Here is a 12,662-nt window from a genome sequence, read left to right as displayed (position 1 = left end):
TTTTCGCTGCAGTTCTGTGAGGTTCTGTCAGCATCTCTGAGAATACGCCATCAGTAGACACACCTTTAGTCAAACAGGCCAGATCTGAATCGCTGATCATGAAAATGAGGACAAAGTTAACAGCATTCTTTATCGTGTCTTAGTTCTAAGGTGGAAATCAAAAAGATCAGGCCCGTGGTAAGTCATGAATTGAGACAGAACATCTCCCAAATGCAGGACAGAGTCTCCAAATTTTTTAAAAATATGTATTCGTTTTTGAGAGAGAGAGAGAAAAAAAAAGAGGGAGAGGGAGGGAGAGGGAGAGGGAGAGAGGGAGGGAGAGAGGGAGGGAGGGAGAGAGGGAGAGAGAGGGAGGGAGGGAGGGAGGGAGGGGGAGAGAGAGGGAGGGAGGGAGGGGGAGAGAGAGAGAGAGAGAGAGACGCAGAGCGTGAGCAGAGTAGGGGCAGAGAGAGAGGGAGACACGGAACTCAAAGCAGGCTCCAGGCTCCACTAATAGCACAGAGCCTGATGTGGGGCTCAAACTCATAAGCTGTGAGATCATGACCTCAGCCCCAAGTCGGACGCTTAACCGACCGAGCCAACCAGGCACCCCTCTCCAGCTCTTTTAAGGTGGGTTCTATCAGGGGACACTGAAGAAACACCAGAAACACCAGGAAAGTTTATTTACTCCCTTTGCCTCAGCTTCCCGAATACACGGTCTTTCAGCAAAGAAAGGATCACTCCCCCTTTGATGAGCACAAGATCTCAAACTGTAACTACTCATGAAAACAAGAATCAAGATTTTAAAAATAAAAAGGTGAGGTTTCTCAAAGAACAAGCTGCCTTTCCCTGGCAAATATTTAGATCTAATTCAAATATGTTTCCGAGCATCTTTCATTTGCAAAGGCCCTGTGCTTACGGATGCCAGACATCTATGTAACTTTCACAGCCAGCCAATGGGTCCTGAATCTGCATACCGCTCCATTCATCACTGGCAGATGTAATCCTTTCAGCACGTGCTTAACCAACTGAAAGTGTATCTCAGTCTTTCTTTGTCCTTCATGAGCTTCATGACATTTTTGAAGAGCTCAGCAAATGAGTACTGGACAAAATTTACATAATTGTACTGTGGTAACAGAACAGCATAACTTTCAGATACAACCACATCATGTTTGTAACTTACTCTCCAGTGTTTCAGAAAAAAACTTTAAAGGCAGTGATAGAAGAAGAGAGACTGATAAAAACAGTTATGACTTTGATAAGATGGATCAAACATATGACATCTGGGGACTCCAGGTAAAGAATATATGGTAATTCTTTGTACTGTTTTTAGAACTATTTTTAAAGTCCGAAATTACTTCGAAATAAAAAGTTAAAAAACAAATCTATGTCCTGACAAGAAGAATCCCAAAACTGGAAGGAAGATCCCAAAACTAAACTGGTATGTCACCTTTTCTATTTAAATGAGCCATTCAGGAGAAGAGGGAGGCAAATTTTGGAAGGTAATGTTACGGGGTCTTAAAGGGAGAAAAATGATAGGAAAAAAGTGTTTAAAATAGGCTTCATTTTAAAAAAAGTAATATACTCACTGTCCAACCCAGGATGGCTGATTGTCATTAATGAGATGGATTTTGTCAATGGAGAAGAAATGGCTGATGTACAGTAATTAAATCCCTGTTGTTTAGATCTGTGACATGCCTGTGAAGTACAAAAAAAAAAAAAAAAAAAAAAAGTGAAAACCAGGATGTAAGCATATGCTCCTTTTATTTCTAGATCAGCACAAAACTTTACATCCCACCCCAACCTAAGAAAAGAACGTGATACAGGTGAGGGCTAACAGCAGAGGCTCTGTGGTCAGACACCCTCGACTCAAGTCTGCCCCTGCTACTTGACCGCTGCTCAACTTCAAAGGAGCTACTTAGCTTTCATGAGCCTTAGTTTTATCTGGAATAATTCAAGTACCCATCCTTTCCAGTGGTTTCATATCCCTCCTAATACCTAATAATGTTTTAAACTTAGTACGTGCTTAGTAAACATCTGCTGAACACATCATCAGATGAAAGTAACTTCATTGTAAATAGCAAACTACATACAGTAGTTCTCGTTCTTTGAAAATCTAAGTCTTTTAGAGACATAGTAGAGAGCAGTAATATTATTCTGATTTTAAGCATGTTCTTTTTTATTTTTATTTTTTTTAATGTTTATTTATTTTTGAGAGAGAGAGGGAGACCCAGAATCTGAAGCAGGCTCCAGGCTCCGAGCTGTCAGCACAGCACCTGATGCGGGGCTTGAACTCATGGACCACAAGGTCATGACCTTAGCCGAAGTCAGACACTCAACCGACTGAGCCACCCAGGCACCCCAGTATTATTCTGATTTTAAAGATTTGGAAACAGAGATGCAAATAAAAGGCGTTTTAAGATCAAGATCAAGGCAGCCATGCACCTGGGAAGAAGCCTAAAGCCCTTTCATTCCCTCTCCTAAGAGGACACTGCTTCTGCATGTACCCGAGGGGGACCGAGGGTGGCCAAGTTACCTCCCTCAGTGAATTCGCAGCAGCTTCGAGGTCGTGTAATGCAGCCAGCTGCAGAAGCTTGTGTAAGAACACCCCTGAGAGCCAGCCCAGCAGTGCTTACGAGCACACTTATGGGGTGAGGGACTCCCCCCCTTCCTTTTGTTCTGAGCGCTCATTCCTATTGTTAACCGATTTTAAATCGCCAGGAATCCCTCCCTTCTTAGTGGGCTGCAATCTGCACATGCTCGGAGGGGAGCAATGAAAATCCATTACTACCATGAACGCGACTCAAGTGCGCCAAAGACTTCTGATTATTCAGAGCCTGCTCCGTGCGTAACCATGGAGTCTGAGGCAAACAGTTGCTGTGTTTCAAACACAACTGTGAGGTCTGAGGAATGACCTCAGTGAAAGGCAGGGGCCTTCAGCAGGAAGCTGGCTGCAGGCGACTTGTCCAGATCAGAGACACCAGCAGCTCAAAACCACACTCTGAAGTTGCACACGAGACAAAAACTGCGGGTGAGCAGAGAGTTCCAGAAAGGCAAATAAGCACAGGAAAGCACGAACATGTCAGCAGCTTCCTCCACAAAGGCTCGATCAGAAAGGCCATTTCAGAAAGACTTCGGTGGTAACTGATAGCACTTACTAACACACGGGGTCCTCTGTCCAATTCCTAGGATTATCAGTTTCAGGAAAGGTTTTCCATCAACTGTACTGAGAAAATTAAAAATCTTCTCCTTTCCTCATAAAACACTTCTACTTCAGAGATGTGGAAAGAGGCTGTGAGACTTACCCCGGGAATTCTGAGGGGAACGCTGTCCGGCTCACAGCCAGTCAATGAGGCCTCAGGCAAGTCACTCAGGTGGGTGTGAAGCTGTCACCCCCGAGGGAGGGCTTACGCCGAATCCGAAGGGATATCCTGGCTCCAAGCCCAGGATTCCGTTCACAAACCCCCGATGCTGGCATTTTACTGGGTCTTACAATGACTTCCAAAGGACTCTATATACTTTTGTATGACTTTGCACTTTTGTTTTTTAGACTCTCCACTTACCAAGGATGCTCTCAGCAAGTCACGAAAGAATGGTTTTTTACTCCCTTTTTCTGTCACCATTAGGCTGAATACATTTAAGTCATTTGCTTCAATAAATATGTTCTCCATATTTTTTTAAATTTATTTATTTTTTGAAATGTTTACTGTTTTTTTTTTTAGTAATCTGTACACCCAACATGGGGCTTGAACTCATGACCCTGAGATCAAGAGTCAGATACTTTTCTGACTGAGCCAACCTGGTGCCCCTCTTCTCCATATTCTTGTTATTTTTCTTAACTTTAGAAAAAGTTAAAAAAGTATCAGGCCCAGAAGACATGGGCGGTGGGGGAAGGGGATAACATGGCAAAATCCCTTTGGGCCTTCAATTTGATTTTCATCAGGCCTAAATTCTCCTGGGTCTTCACCTAAGTGATGCATTAAGGTAATCCTCCAGTGTCCAGTTTCTATCTGGTCGTAGCATTTCTATGTAGTGGGGTATACAAAACATTAAACGTCTACGTAAAACCTATGTCTCCCACTCAGAGAACAGGCTGTTTAACATTTTTGTTGGTTTGTTTAATTAGAAATGTTTCATTACGCTTCTATCTAAAACTCCAGTCACCTACCCAAAGACAGGTGTTTAATTTTGTTGTCTGTTTAATTAGAAATGTTTTGGGGCACCTGGGTGGCTCAGTTAAGTGTCCGACTTCGGCTCAGGCCATGACCTCGCAGTTTGTGGGTTTGAGCCCCGTGTTGGGCTCTGTGCTGACAGCTTGGAGCCTGGAGCCTGTTTCACATTCTGAGTCTCCCTCTCTCTCTGCTTGCACTCTGTCTCTCTCTCAAAAATAAATAAACGTTGAGAAAAATTAAAAAAAAAAAAAAAAGAAAGAAAGAAAGAAAGAAAGGAAAGATTCAGGTGTATCACAGAATCCTCCCAGGAATCAATCCAAAGTCCCCTTGGCCTCAGAAAAGGGCCGGGAGCAGTGTGGGCTATAAAAGCATGGAATTCCAATTCTCCAGGCCAACTCCCGAGGACCTGCCCCAGGTGACAAGTGCTGGGGAAATCACCTGACTGGCCAAGGACGGCCAGCTGGGGCCACCAGAAGGGAGTCCTAGGAGAGTGGCAGTGCAAAGAGAGCATCAGGCGGGGGCAGGGAGTGAAGATGCTCTCTGAGAAGTTCTCACAGTGACAGGAAGCAGAGAGAAAGAAACAGCCATTTCCCAGGCAATGTGAGAAGGCAAAGAATAAGATCTATTTTTTCCAGGAAGGTATAGGTTTTTGAAAAATTGGGAAATTTAACAATGCTGTGTAGCATACTTCAAGAGTCATTTTACTACTGGCATGGTGAAAGAAGTCCTCAGATAAGAAGGAAAAAACCCAATTTAATATCCTGGATACTTTCCTAATTTAAAAAAGTCTGCTTTGATGGACTATTCAAATCCATGCAGATGAATGGTATTCTGGAATTAGTTAAGTGCTAAAACCTTGCTTTGTGCTAGATGGGGTGTACTAGACCGTGGGTAAGCAATCACAATAACTAGCCTCATGGTAACGTAAGTCTTGCTTTCTCTGTTCCCGACGTGAAGACACATGTAGGGAAGTACAGTTAATTTTTCCAAATGAGCAGCATACACCTGCTTCAGCCTTACCTGCTGATCAAACATCCTGTGTTCTCTCTGGCCTGATTCCAGATCCTCTTCTGAAAGCGACATCAGAGAGTCACCCCTTGCCTCCCCACTGAAAGGGTGCCTGAGCTCTTTGGTGTTTGCAGAGTTTACGTCTAGAGATGAGGACGGCTTGTTTCCGACACCGGCTCCTCCTGTCAAGCCTTCTAGGCTGAAACTGAACACAGAGCAAAGGAGTTAATTCATGTGACTTCTGAGTCTCCGAAAGGGTGGAAGATATGAAAGTGCTTTGAGTGTTGCTGGCAGATTATTTCTAAGTTACCTAGCAAAGCTATCGACCAGAGCACGGCACAAATGAGCGCCACCTACCTGTCCCCCAACAGGTCTTGGTAGGCTGAAAAAGCATATGCACTTAGGTTTTTTACCTCCTTCAATTTATTCAAATGTTGATCATGTAAGGTCATTTTCTCAAGATTTTTTTTTTTCAATATACCATGCAGACAGACCAGATTATCTTATTTATCATTTATGTAGGTGTGTTTTTCCTTGATCTGATGTAATTAATCTCCGCCAAAACCAAACTAGGCTAATGCCAAAGAATTCCATGGCACAGAGAAAACAGGTGCATGAGTAGCTCTCAGAAAACAGGCAGGGACACTCAGAATTGCCCTTGTGTCGCTTAAGTGGACCTTTATAACTTTACATTCAACTACAGGCCAGTCAACCTTTCTAATTTCACAGGTTCGTGTCGACCCCGGGAAGTCGGGATTACTTATGAGCAGTATCATCTGGGCACATGTGGCCACACAATCCCTGCTGGACAGGCTTCCTGGGAACTGCTGATTGCAGACGGGCACACAGGACACCTTAAAGAACAAAAGCTAAAAGCAACTATGTCTAAGAGCTTTAATTTGTTTGTCTTGTCTTGATATTGGCCCAGAAAGGGGGCAAATTTAGGATATGGCATGTAGAATGGGATCCCTGGTGGGCAGATTTTGTGGTTTGCAGGGTGAAAAGCATTTTTTGGTAAGCAGGAAACTACAGAGAGAGGTTGGCCATCGATGAGCTTTGGGGTTGCTGGTCAGAATAATTCACATCTGGTACAGCTGCGGTGGGAACTTCTTTAAAATAAGCGAGATCTCAAAATACAGCCAGAGCAGACCGTGTTCTCACTCACAAGCGGTTGGAAGTGCACTCGAAGGTACACGGAAGCTATTTAGTTATCTCTGCTACAACTGCACACTTAATTCCACAAATGAATTCGTACGCCAGTCCAGAAGGGCTTGTATTTGCCTTTTTGTATTGCATAAATTACTTATTATGAACTGAAACCATATGCCTCTATTTTTCTCTAGTGGGTAATTGAAACAATGGATTTTGTTTTTCTTATTTCAATACGACAATAGAAACCATGATTAAGTAGAAGTAAATGTCTCTGTAAAACTCATTTTCAATGGCAGGGATAAGACAGGCTAAGTGAAGAAGAAACTTAGTTTTCTATTGTGAATTGTTTGTGAAGCCTGAGAAAACCAGATGTGTTATTACCACAAAATTTAATCCTGAAAATGTTTCAGTAATTAAACCTGGCTGCTGACTTGAGACAAAAATATGAAACATTGAGGAATCTATGCATTTGGAACCTGAAGAGATTGGTTGACTTGGAAACACAACAGAAATAAAAATTCATCGTATTTGTGGCCTTGCTTCTGTCATTGTTTTCTTCAGGATGTGGGAATCCCCAGGTTCCGGGAATGAGGACAGACCGGAACAAAGAGAGAAGGGGTCTGCCATACCGTAGATACAAGTCTGTGCGGAAAACACCAAATCTACAGCCACTTGGGACACCAGAAGCATCAGAGTACACTATCTGACTCCCGGGCTATACCCCTTCAATTGGATCAGTGATGCCCGCAGCAGCAGGAACTCAACATTGTGCTCACAGCCAAAGCGGGCTGCCATATGCATTCTAGCCACCCAGAAGCAAGCTCCCAGCCAAAAGCCCAGGTGCCATATTTTACGATTCCCCCTTCGGTGGCTGGACACGTAACGATACTGTACCTTCTGTAATTAAAGTCAGCACTCAGGGCAGCAGAATATTGTACACCAGAAGGACACCAGCTCATACTGGGGATGACATCAAAGGCAGAAACAGAAATGGAGGGAGAAAAGAGCAAACAGGGATAGGATTACTGGGTTTGAAAAGAAAGGCCACAGTTACAGACAGATGGATTTATTGGATTATCAAAAAATTAGGAACATAACATTGAGAATTTAGAAAAAGACACAAAAACCATGGAAACTTAAAACTGTGCTACTAATATCCCTCTAGACACTGTGTTGGAAAGGACTGTGGGTGTCTGTTACAGGGTAACAAGTCCGATTTGAAACCCAAGAATTCCTTCTGCCGGACTCTGAAAAAAAGAGCCCACTCTGCCCACAGATTCCTCCTCAGGTGTCCTCCAGGGCTGCAGCCTCTGCTGCCGGGGGGCGGGGGGGGGGGCACTCTCTCCACAAGCTCCACCACTCCCAGACCTCCTTGACCATGGCTATGATCCCTAACTGAACCAAACCCATCCTTGACAAAAAGGGACAATGACAAAGTGCACTGGGGTGGGCTGAGTCACTGGTTTTCCTCAGGTGTTTCTAGGAAGGGTCCGTCTAAGCCAGACACATTCTAAGTCTTTCATAATAATGATATCCCACCAATACTCACACCCACCTTTAACCCCTACTCACTAGGCTGTTAAGCACTGAAGGTAAACAGCTGTAACAAAGGCCATATTTCCTTGTATTTTAATGATAACGAAGGCATTTACTTTCTTCAAAAGGAAAGGAATTCCATGGTACTAAGTCAAAAATGGGTCTTAATTTTAGGTTTGCAACCATTTTCCCCCACAAGATTAAAAAAAAAACCTCATCTGATCATCTACTTTGATTACCTTGGCACTGATATTTATTTTCAAGTGGGAGGGACAGGAAATCTAGGGTTGGAAATACCATGTAAATATGACCAGGCCAAAAAACAAAACAAAACAAAACAAAACAAAACAAAACAAAAAAACCCACACAACTCAAAATACGAGGTACACTGTAAAGGGAGCTTCATCAGTACGTAAGGATTTTTGATGAACAAAAGCGATCATTTAAAAAGTACACTGCTACTATCTGGCGTCTTAAGTTCTAAGTGACGTGCTTTTGATTTTCAAGGGGGGGGGGTTAACATTAACACCCACTCAGCTCCCTCTGGAATCTTGCAAATGGGAAGATCTGCAGACAGCAAAAACCCCTAACCTTGAATACACCTAATTAACAATTTTCTTGACAAGTGCGGGTTTTTGATAGAGGAAAAGAGACAAGGAAAATGGTGGGAGAATAGAAGAGCTACCCCTAAAAGTAAATCTTTAAAATAAATATCTTAAAAATAATTTAAATAGTAAAACACTTAAAACCCGATTAAAGTACAAAGCTCCCAAGGGCAGGAGCAGAAAGGAGAAATACGCATCTCAGAGATAGTTCCAGTTTGTGAAGTGGTATCAGAAAGACTTCTAATTTGCTCATGTGAGGGGAGCAAGCCTCCATATATCTTACAAACACGAGACTCAGAAGCCCATTCTCTGACATTAACTTAATTTTGAATCTCCAAACTGTCAAGAAAAATTTTAAAATATCCAACTTATTGAAAACACCACATGGTAAATCAGCGACTGAACTGACATTATCGAATCATTCAGAAAACAAATCTCCTTCTACAGACGTAAACATCCCTTTACTCTCAGAAAATGGTAACGCTGTGAGAAAGCAGGATGAAACTGAGGCTGAAGAGAAAGAAGAGTGACGGGAGACAGCAAGAGGGACCTCACAGCGGTCCCGAGGCTCCAGGAGCCACAGACCTGCCCTGGCTTCCGGCAGGAAACCCCTTTCACCAGAGTGTTCGGGGGCACCCTAAATCTCCTCATCCCTCCATCAGTGGAAGGGACATTTAATGGTTCTCTGGCCTTATTTTGAGATTTAGGAAATTCTAGATTAAAAAAACCCCACAAATATCCTGTTCCCGCACCTGTGAACACTGGTAGGGATGTTTCAACTTGACTGGCTAAGGCATCATATAAAATTTTAAACTGTACTTCATGCTCTTCCTGCAGAAAAACGACTAAGGGTGAAGTGGGATCTGGCACCGTTACGAAGCTTCATCTGTCAGCTCACTGGGACCGCATCCAGCAACCTGTCACCCTCCACTGTCAGCACGTGCTTGCTTTTAATAAGGTCACGCTGAAGAGCTTTAACGGAGAGCCAAACAGCTCTCTAAAGGTTTCGGGTACCTCTACTGAAAAGGGTACTTGCCAACTTGTTCCCCTGGGAGAAAAACTTAACCAAGCCCTGATTACCGCAGATTCATGAGAGCATTTGTATTCGAACTCCATTTTGTGCCTGAGAGCTGGAATTAAAGGAAGCCCGCCCTTGCAAAGACGACGGGGGAGGATCACTATGTGTGGCTTCCCGAGGGCCAGCTTCGGTGGGGAGTTGAAAGTACCTCCTGACACACGCCTCCCAATACGAGGGGCTACCTGCAATCTCACCACGGTCTGTGGCTTTCTAAATCTTCTTCCCCAAACGGCGGAAGAACAGGTCACTAATGACGACTTCTGAACAAAGTAAAACTCAGCATTTGAAAAGCAAATCGGCGCTGTGTGACTAGAAATGACTTTTCAGCTTATAAATTACTCATTTTTAGCTTCAAAATGTTACCTGACAAAAAATAAGTAAGGGACTGAAAGACTGCAAGGGCCCCGGAGAGATGAGCTGATGGCTCTTACCTGCTTTAAGAAACGACCACATCCCCAGAAGGGATGTGGACTCCCCAGAGGGGGAAAAATTATTAAAAAACAAAACACGACAAAACAAAAACAATGATGTGCAAGGTGTCAGGTGGCCTAGACATAAAGGCTTCCATCCAGTTACTAAGGAATGCATCGAAAATATGTTAGGGCCCGTGTGCCAGCACACAATTATTTCTGGTTCTTGGCCCTTTTGGGCGTTGGGGGGGTGGTGGTGGGGAGAATGAAAAAGCACTCCTCAGGGACAACTGACGTGTCTTTGAACTCTCCTAGGGAGAACTGGGAAGACCCTATTATCAAAATCATCTGAACACAAGTACAAGATGGGGAAAAAAAAACATTAAAAAAATTTTTTTTAAAGATAAAAGTAGAAAAGGAAAAAATTTCACATTCACGAAACCATTTCATATGCAACAGGCATCAGCGATGAACAAGTACCTATGTCTTATTTTCCTGAAGCAGACGTGACATTGTTTTAAAAGACGGTTTAATCACGGATTAAGCAAAATGAGATGCTGGTTAGTACACTAAGCTCAGAGGCAACATGGTTAGTCCATCAAGTTAGTGAACTCTGTACCTTCTCCTATGAATGGGGGGTCTCCTGACAACGTCCCCAAGAACTCGCAATGAACTGAAAATGAATGGTGGAAGAGGTCAGTGTCAAGGTGAAACAAAATGGACACAAATGCATGAAGCACACGGACATCACAAAGGGAAGAGACAATCCACACAGACAAACGGTACAGGAAGTGAGGGAATGAAAAACTGAGCAGTAAGAAACATCAGAACCAAAGAGGCCGGACAGCCTGACAAATCCTGGGGAGGGTTACTTTGCTCCCTCCCTCCTTCCTCCAAAGGGTTAATCAGGTGACAAGGAATGAGGTTTATTAAATTACAAAAGTAAAAGGATTAAAAAAGGCCATTTGAAGCTGTAAAAGGGTCTTCTTAAGACTTTAAAATTCAGCTTATACTCTATGCAGATAATGTGGTAAGCATCAAACTAATTCAAGTCATTCCATTATCTCCAGAGGCATCGGGGCGGAGGTGTGAGGTGATCCTTAAGGCGAGGCTCAAATAGGAGAGGCCATGATACTGTACAGGTTGAAAATAAAGATAACTGATAAGGTTCCAGTCTTAGTTCAGTCTTGTAATCTCAGGCAAATCATTAGGTCTGAGCTTCAATTTCCTCATCTGGGTTACAGTCCTATCCAGCCCTGAAATCAAAGTCAAGGCACAAGGACCCCCAGTGGGCTATAAAGAAAAATGGATTGCATATAAAATAAACCCTTGTTTCTTGATGTTGTTATCATTTCTGACAATACATCCTTCCATCCTTCCTTCCTTCCCTTCCTCCCTCCTTATTATTTATTTATAATGGTATGGATGCTTTTTTTTTTTTTTAACGTTTATTTATTTTTGAGACAGAGAGAGACAGAGCATGAATGGGGGAGGCTCAGAGTGAGGGAGACACAGAATCTGAAACAGGCGCCAGGCTCTGAGCTGTCAGCACAGAGCCCGATGCAGGGCTCGAACTCACAGATCGTGAGATCATGACCTGAGCCGAAGTCGGCCGCTTAACCGACTGAGCCACCCAAGCGCCCCGGACACGTTCTTAAAAAAAAAAAAAAAAAAAAAAAAAAAAGTACAGCGTGAATAAAGCTGGCAAGGAGAGCTTTTAGAAATGGCTTTTTACATAATCTATGATTTTGATCGTGTATAAAAACTACCCACCAGATAAATCAACTGCAGGTTTTCAAGGGCAGACCCTGAACTCCACCAATGTGGAGTCACAGAAAACTATGTGACATGGTCTGTTACTAAAAGAGTCTGAGAAGAGCGGCAAATTAACAAAGTGTAAGGTATTACCGTGAGCTCCATGAAGGCAGGACTTTGTCTCGTTCACCTCTGTGTCTCTAGAACCTAGAAATGCCTGGCACATAGTGGGTGCTCAATGTATGTTGGCTGAATAAAAGAATAAATGAGGGGCGCCTAGGTGGCTTAGTCGATTAAGTATCTGACTCCTAGTTTCAGCTCAGGTCATGATCTCACGGTTTCGTGGGTTCGAGCCCTACATCGGGCTCTGTGCTGGCAGAAAGGAGCCTGCTCGGGATTCATTCATTCTCTCCCTCTCCCTCCCGCTCCTACTCACGATGTCTCTCTCTCAAAAATAAATAAAACCTTAAAAAAAAAAAAGAATAAATGAGTGAATGTAATCCGATTACATGCATCTACAGCTATGAAATCTGAGCCATGTCAAGGAATTTTTGTTTTAAAAAAGCAGTAACTGCTCCAGGTGAGTTTTTCACATGACCTGTTTTAAAACAACTGTCAGCCTGCCCCCTTAGCTGCTTTTCTTCATCAAGAAAGTAGCTCTCTTGTAAGCACAACTTTGTATATCTGATGGGCATCACGGCACTTGTTCGTTAGAGCTAAAATCATTTGCTTAAATTCCTGTAAGCAGACTGTGGTCAGAAGCCACTCTAAACCACCTTATAGCCTGCTTCCAAACTGAAGGTCTGAGACCGGGTCATATGTACACAAGTCCCCAAAGACTGGAGCATACATGGAAAACTACCAACAACTCAATGACACTGAATGATTCTCCTGTTCTCTTGCTGATTAAGTAATAACTTAGGCTTTAACAAAACTTTCTGCATTAGAAACGGAGGACAATTCCTGG

General features: G+C 43.2%; 1 protein-coding gene across 2 annotated transcripts in view; it reads right to left on the bottom strand.

The window, feature by feature from the left end:
- The window catches only part of AKAP13 (A-kinase anchoring protein 13), a 119,221-nt gene that overhangs the window by 71,501 nt on the left and 35,058 nt on the right, over positions 1-12,662 (bottom strand). Inside the window, exons 5-8 of one of the 2 annotated variants that reach the window (XM_049611914.1) lie at positions 10,560-10,613; positions 7,206-7,271; positions 5,172-5,364; positions 1,569-1,677 (exon numbers count right to left, since the gene is read on the bottom strand). In XM_049611914.1, coding sequence (XP_049467871.1) covers positions 1,569-1,677; positions 5,172-5,364; positions 7,206-7,271; positions 10,560-10,613 — 422 coding nt within the window. The remainder of the gene's footprint in view (positions 1-1,568; positions 1,678-5,171; positions 5,365-7,205; positions 7,272-10,559; positions 10,614-12,662) is intronic. The other variant, XM_049611915.1, reaches the window with a different exon arrangement.

This window comes from Panthera uncia (assembly GCF_023721935.1).
Source record: "Panthera uncia isolate 11264 chromosome B3 unlocalized genomic scaffold, Puncia_PCG_1.0 HiC_scaffold_1, whole genome shotgun sequence".
In the NCBI taxonomy this organism is placed as follows: domain Eukaryota; kingdom Metazoa; phylum Chordata; class Mammalia; order Carnivora; family Felidae; genus Panthera; species Panthera uncia.
This window is presented reverse-complemented; position numbering and strand designations above follow the sequence as displayed.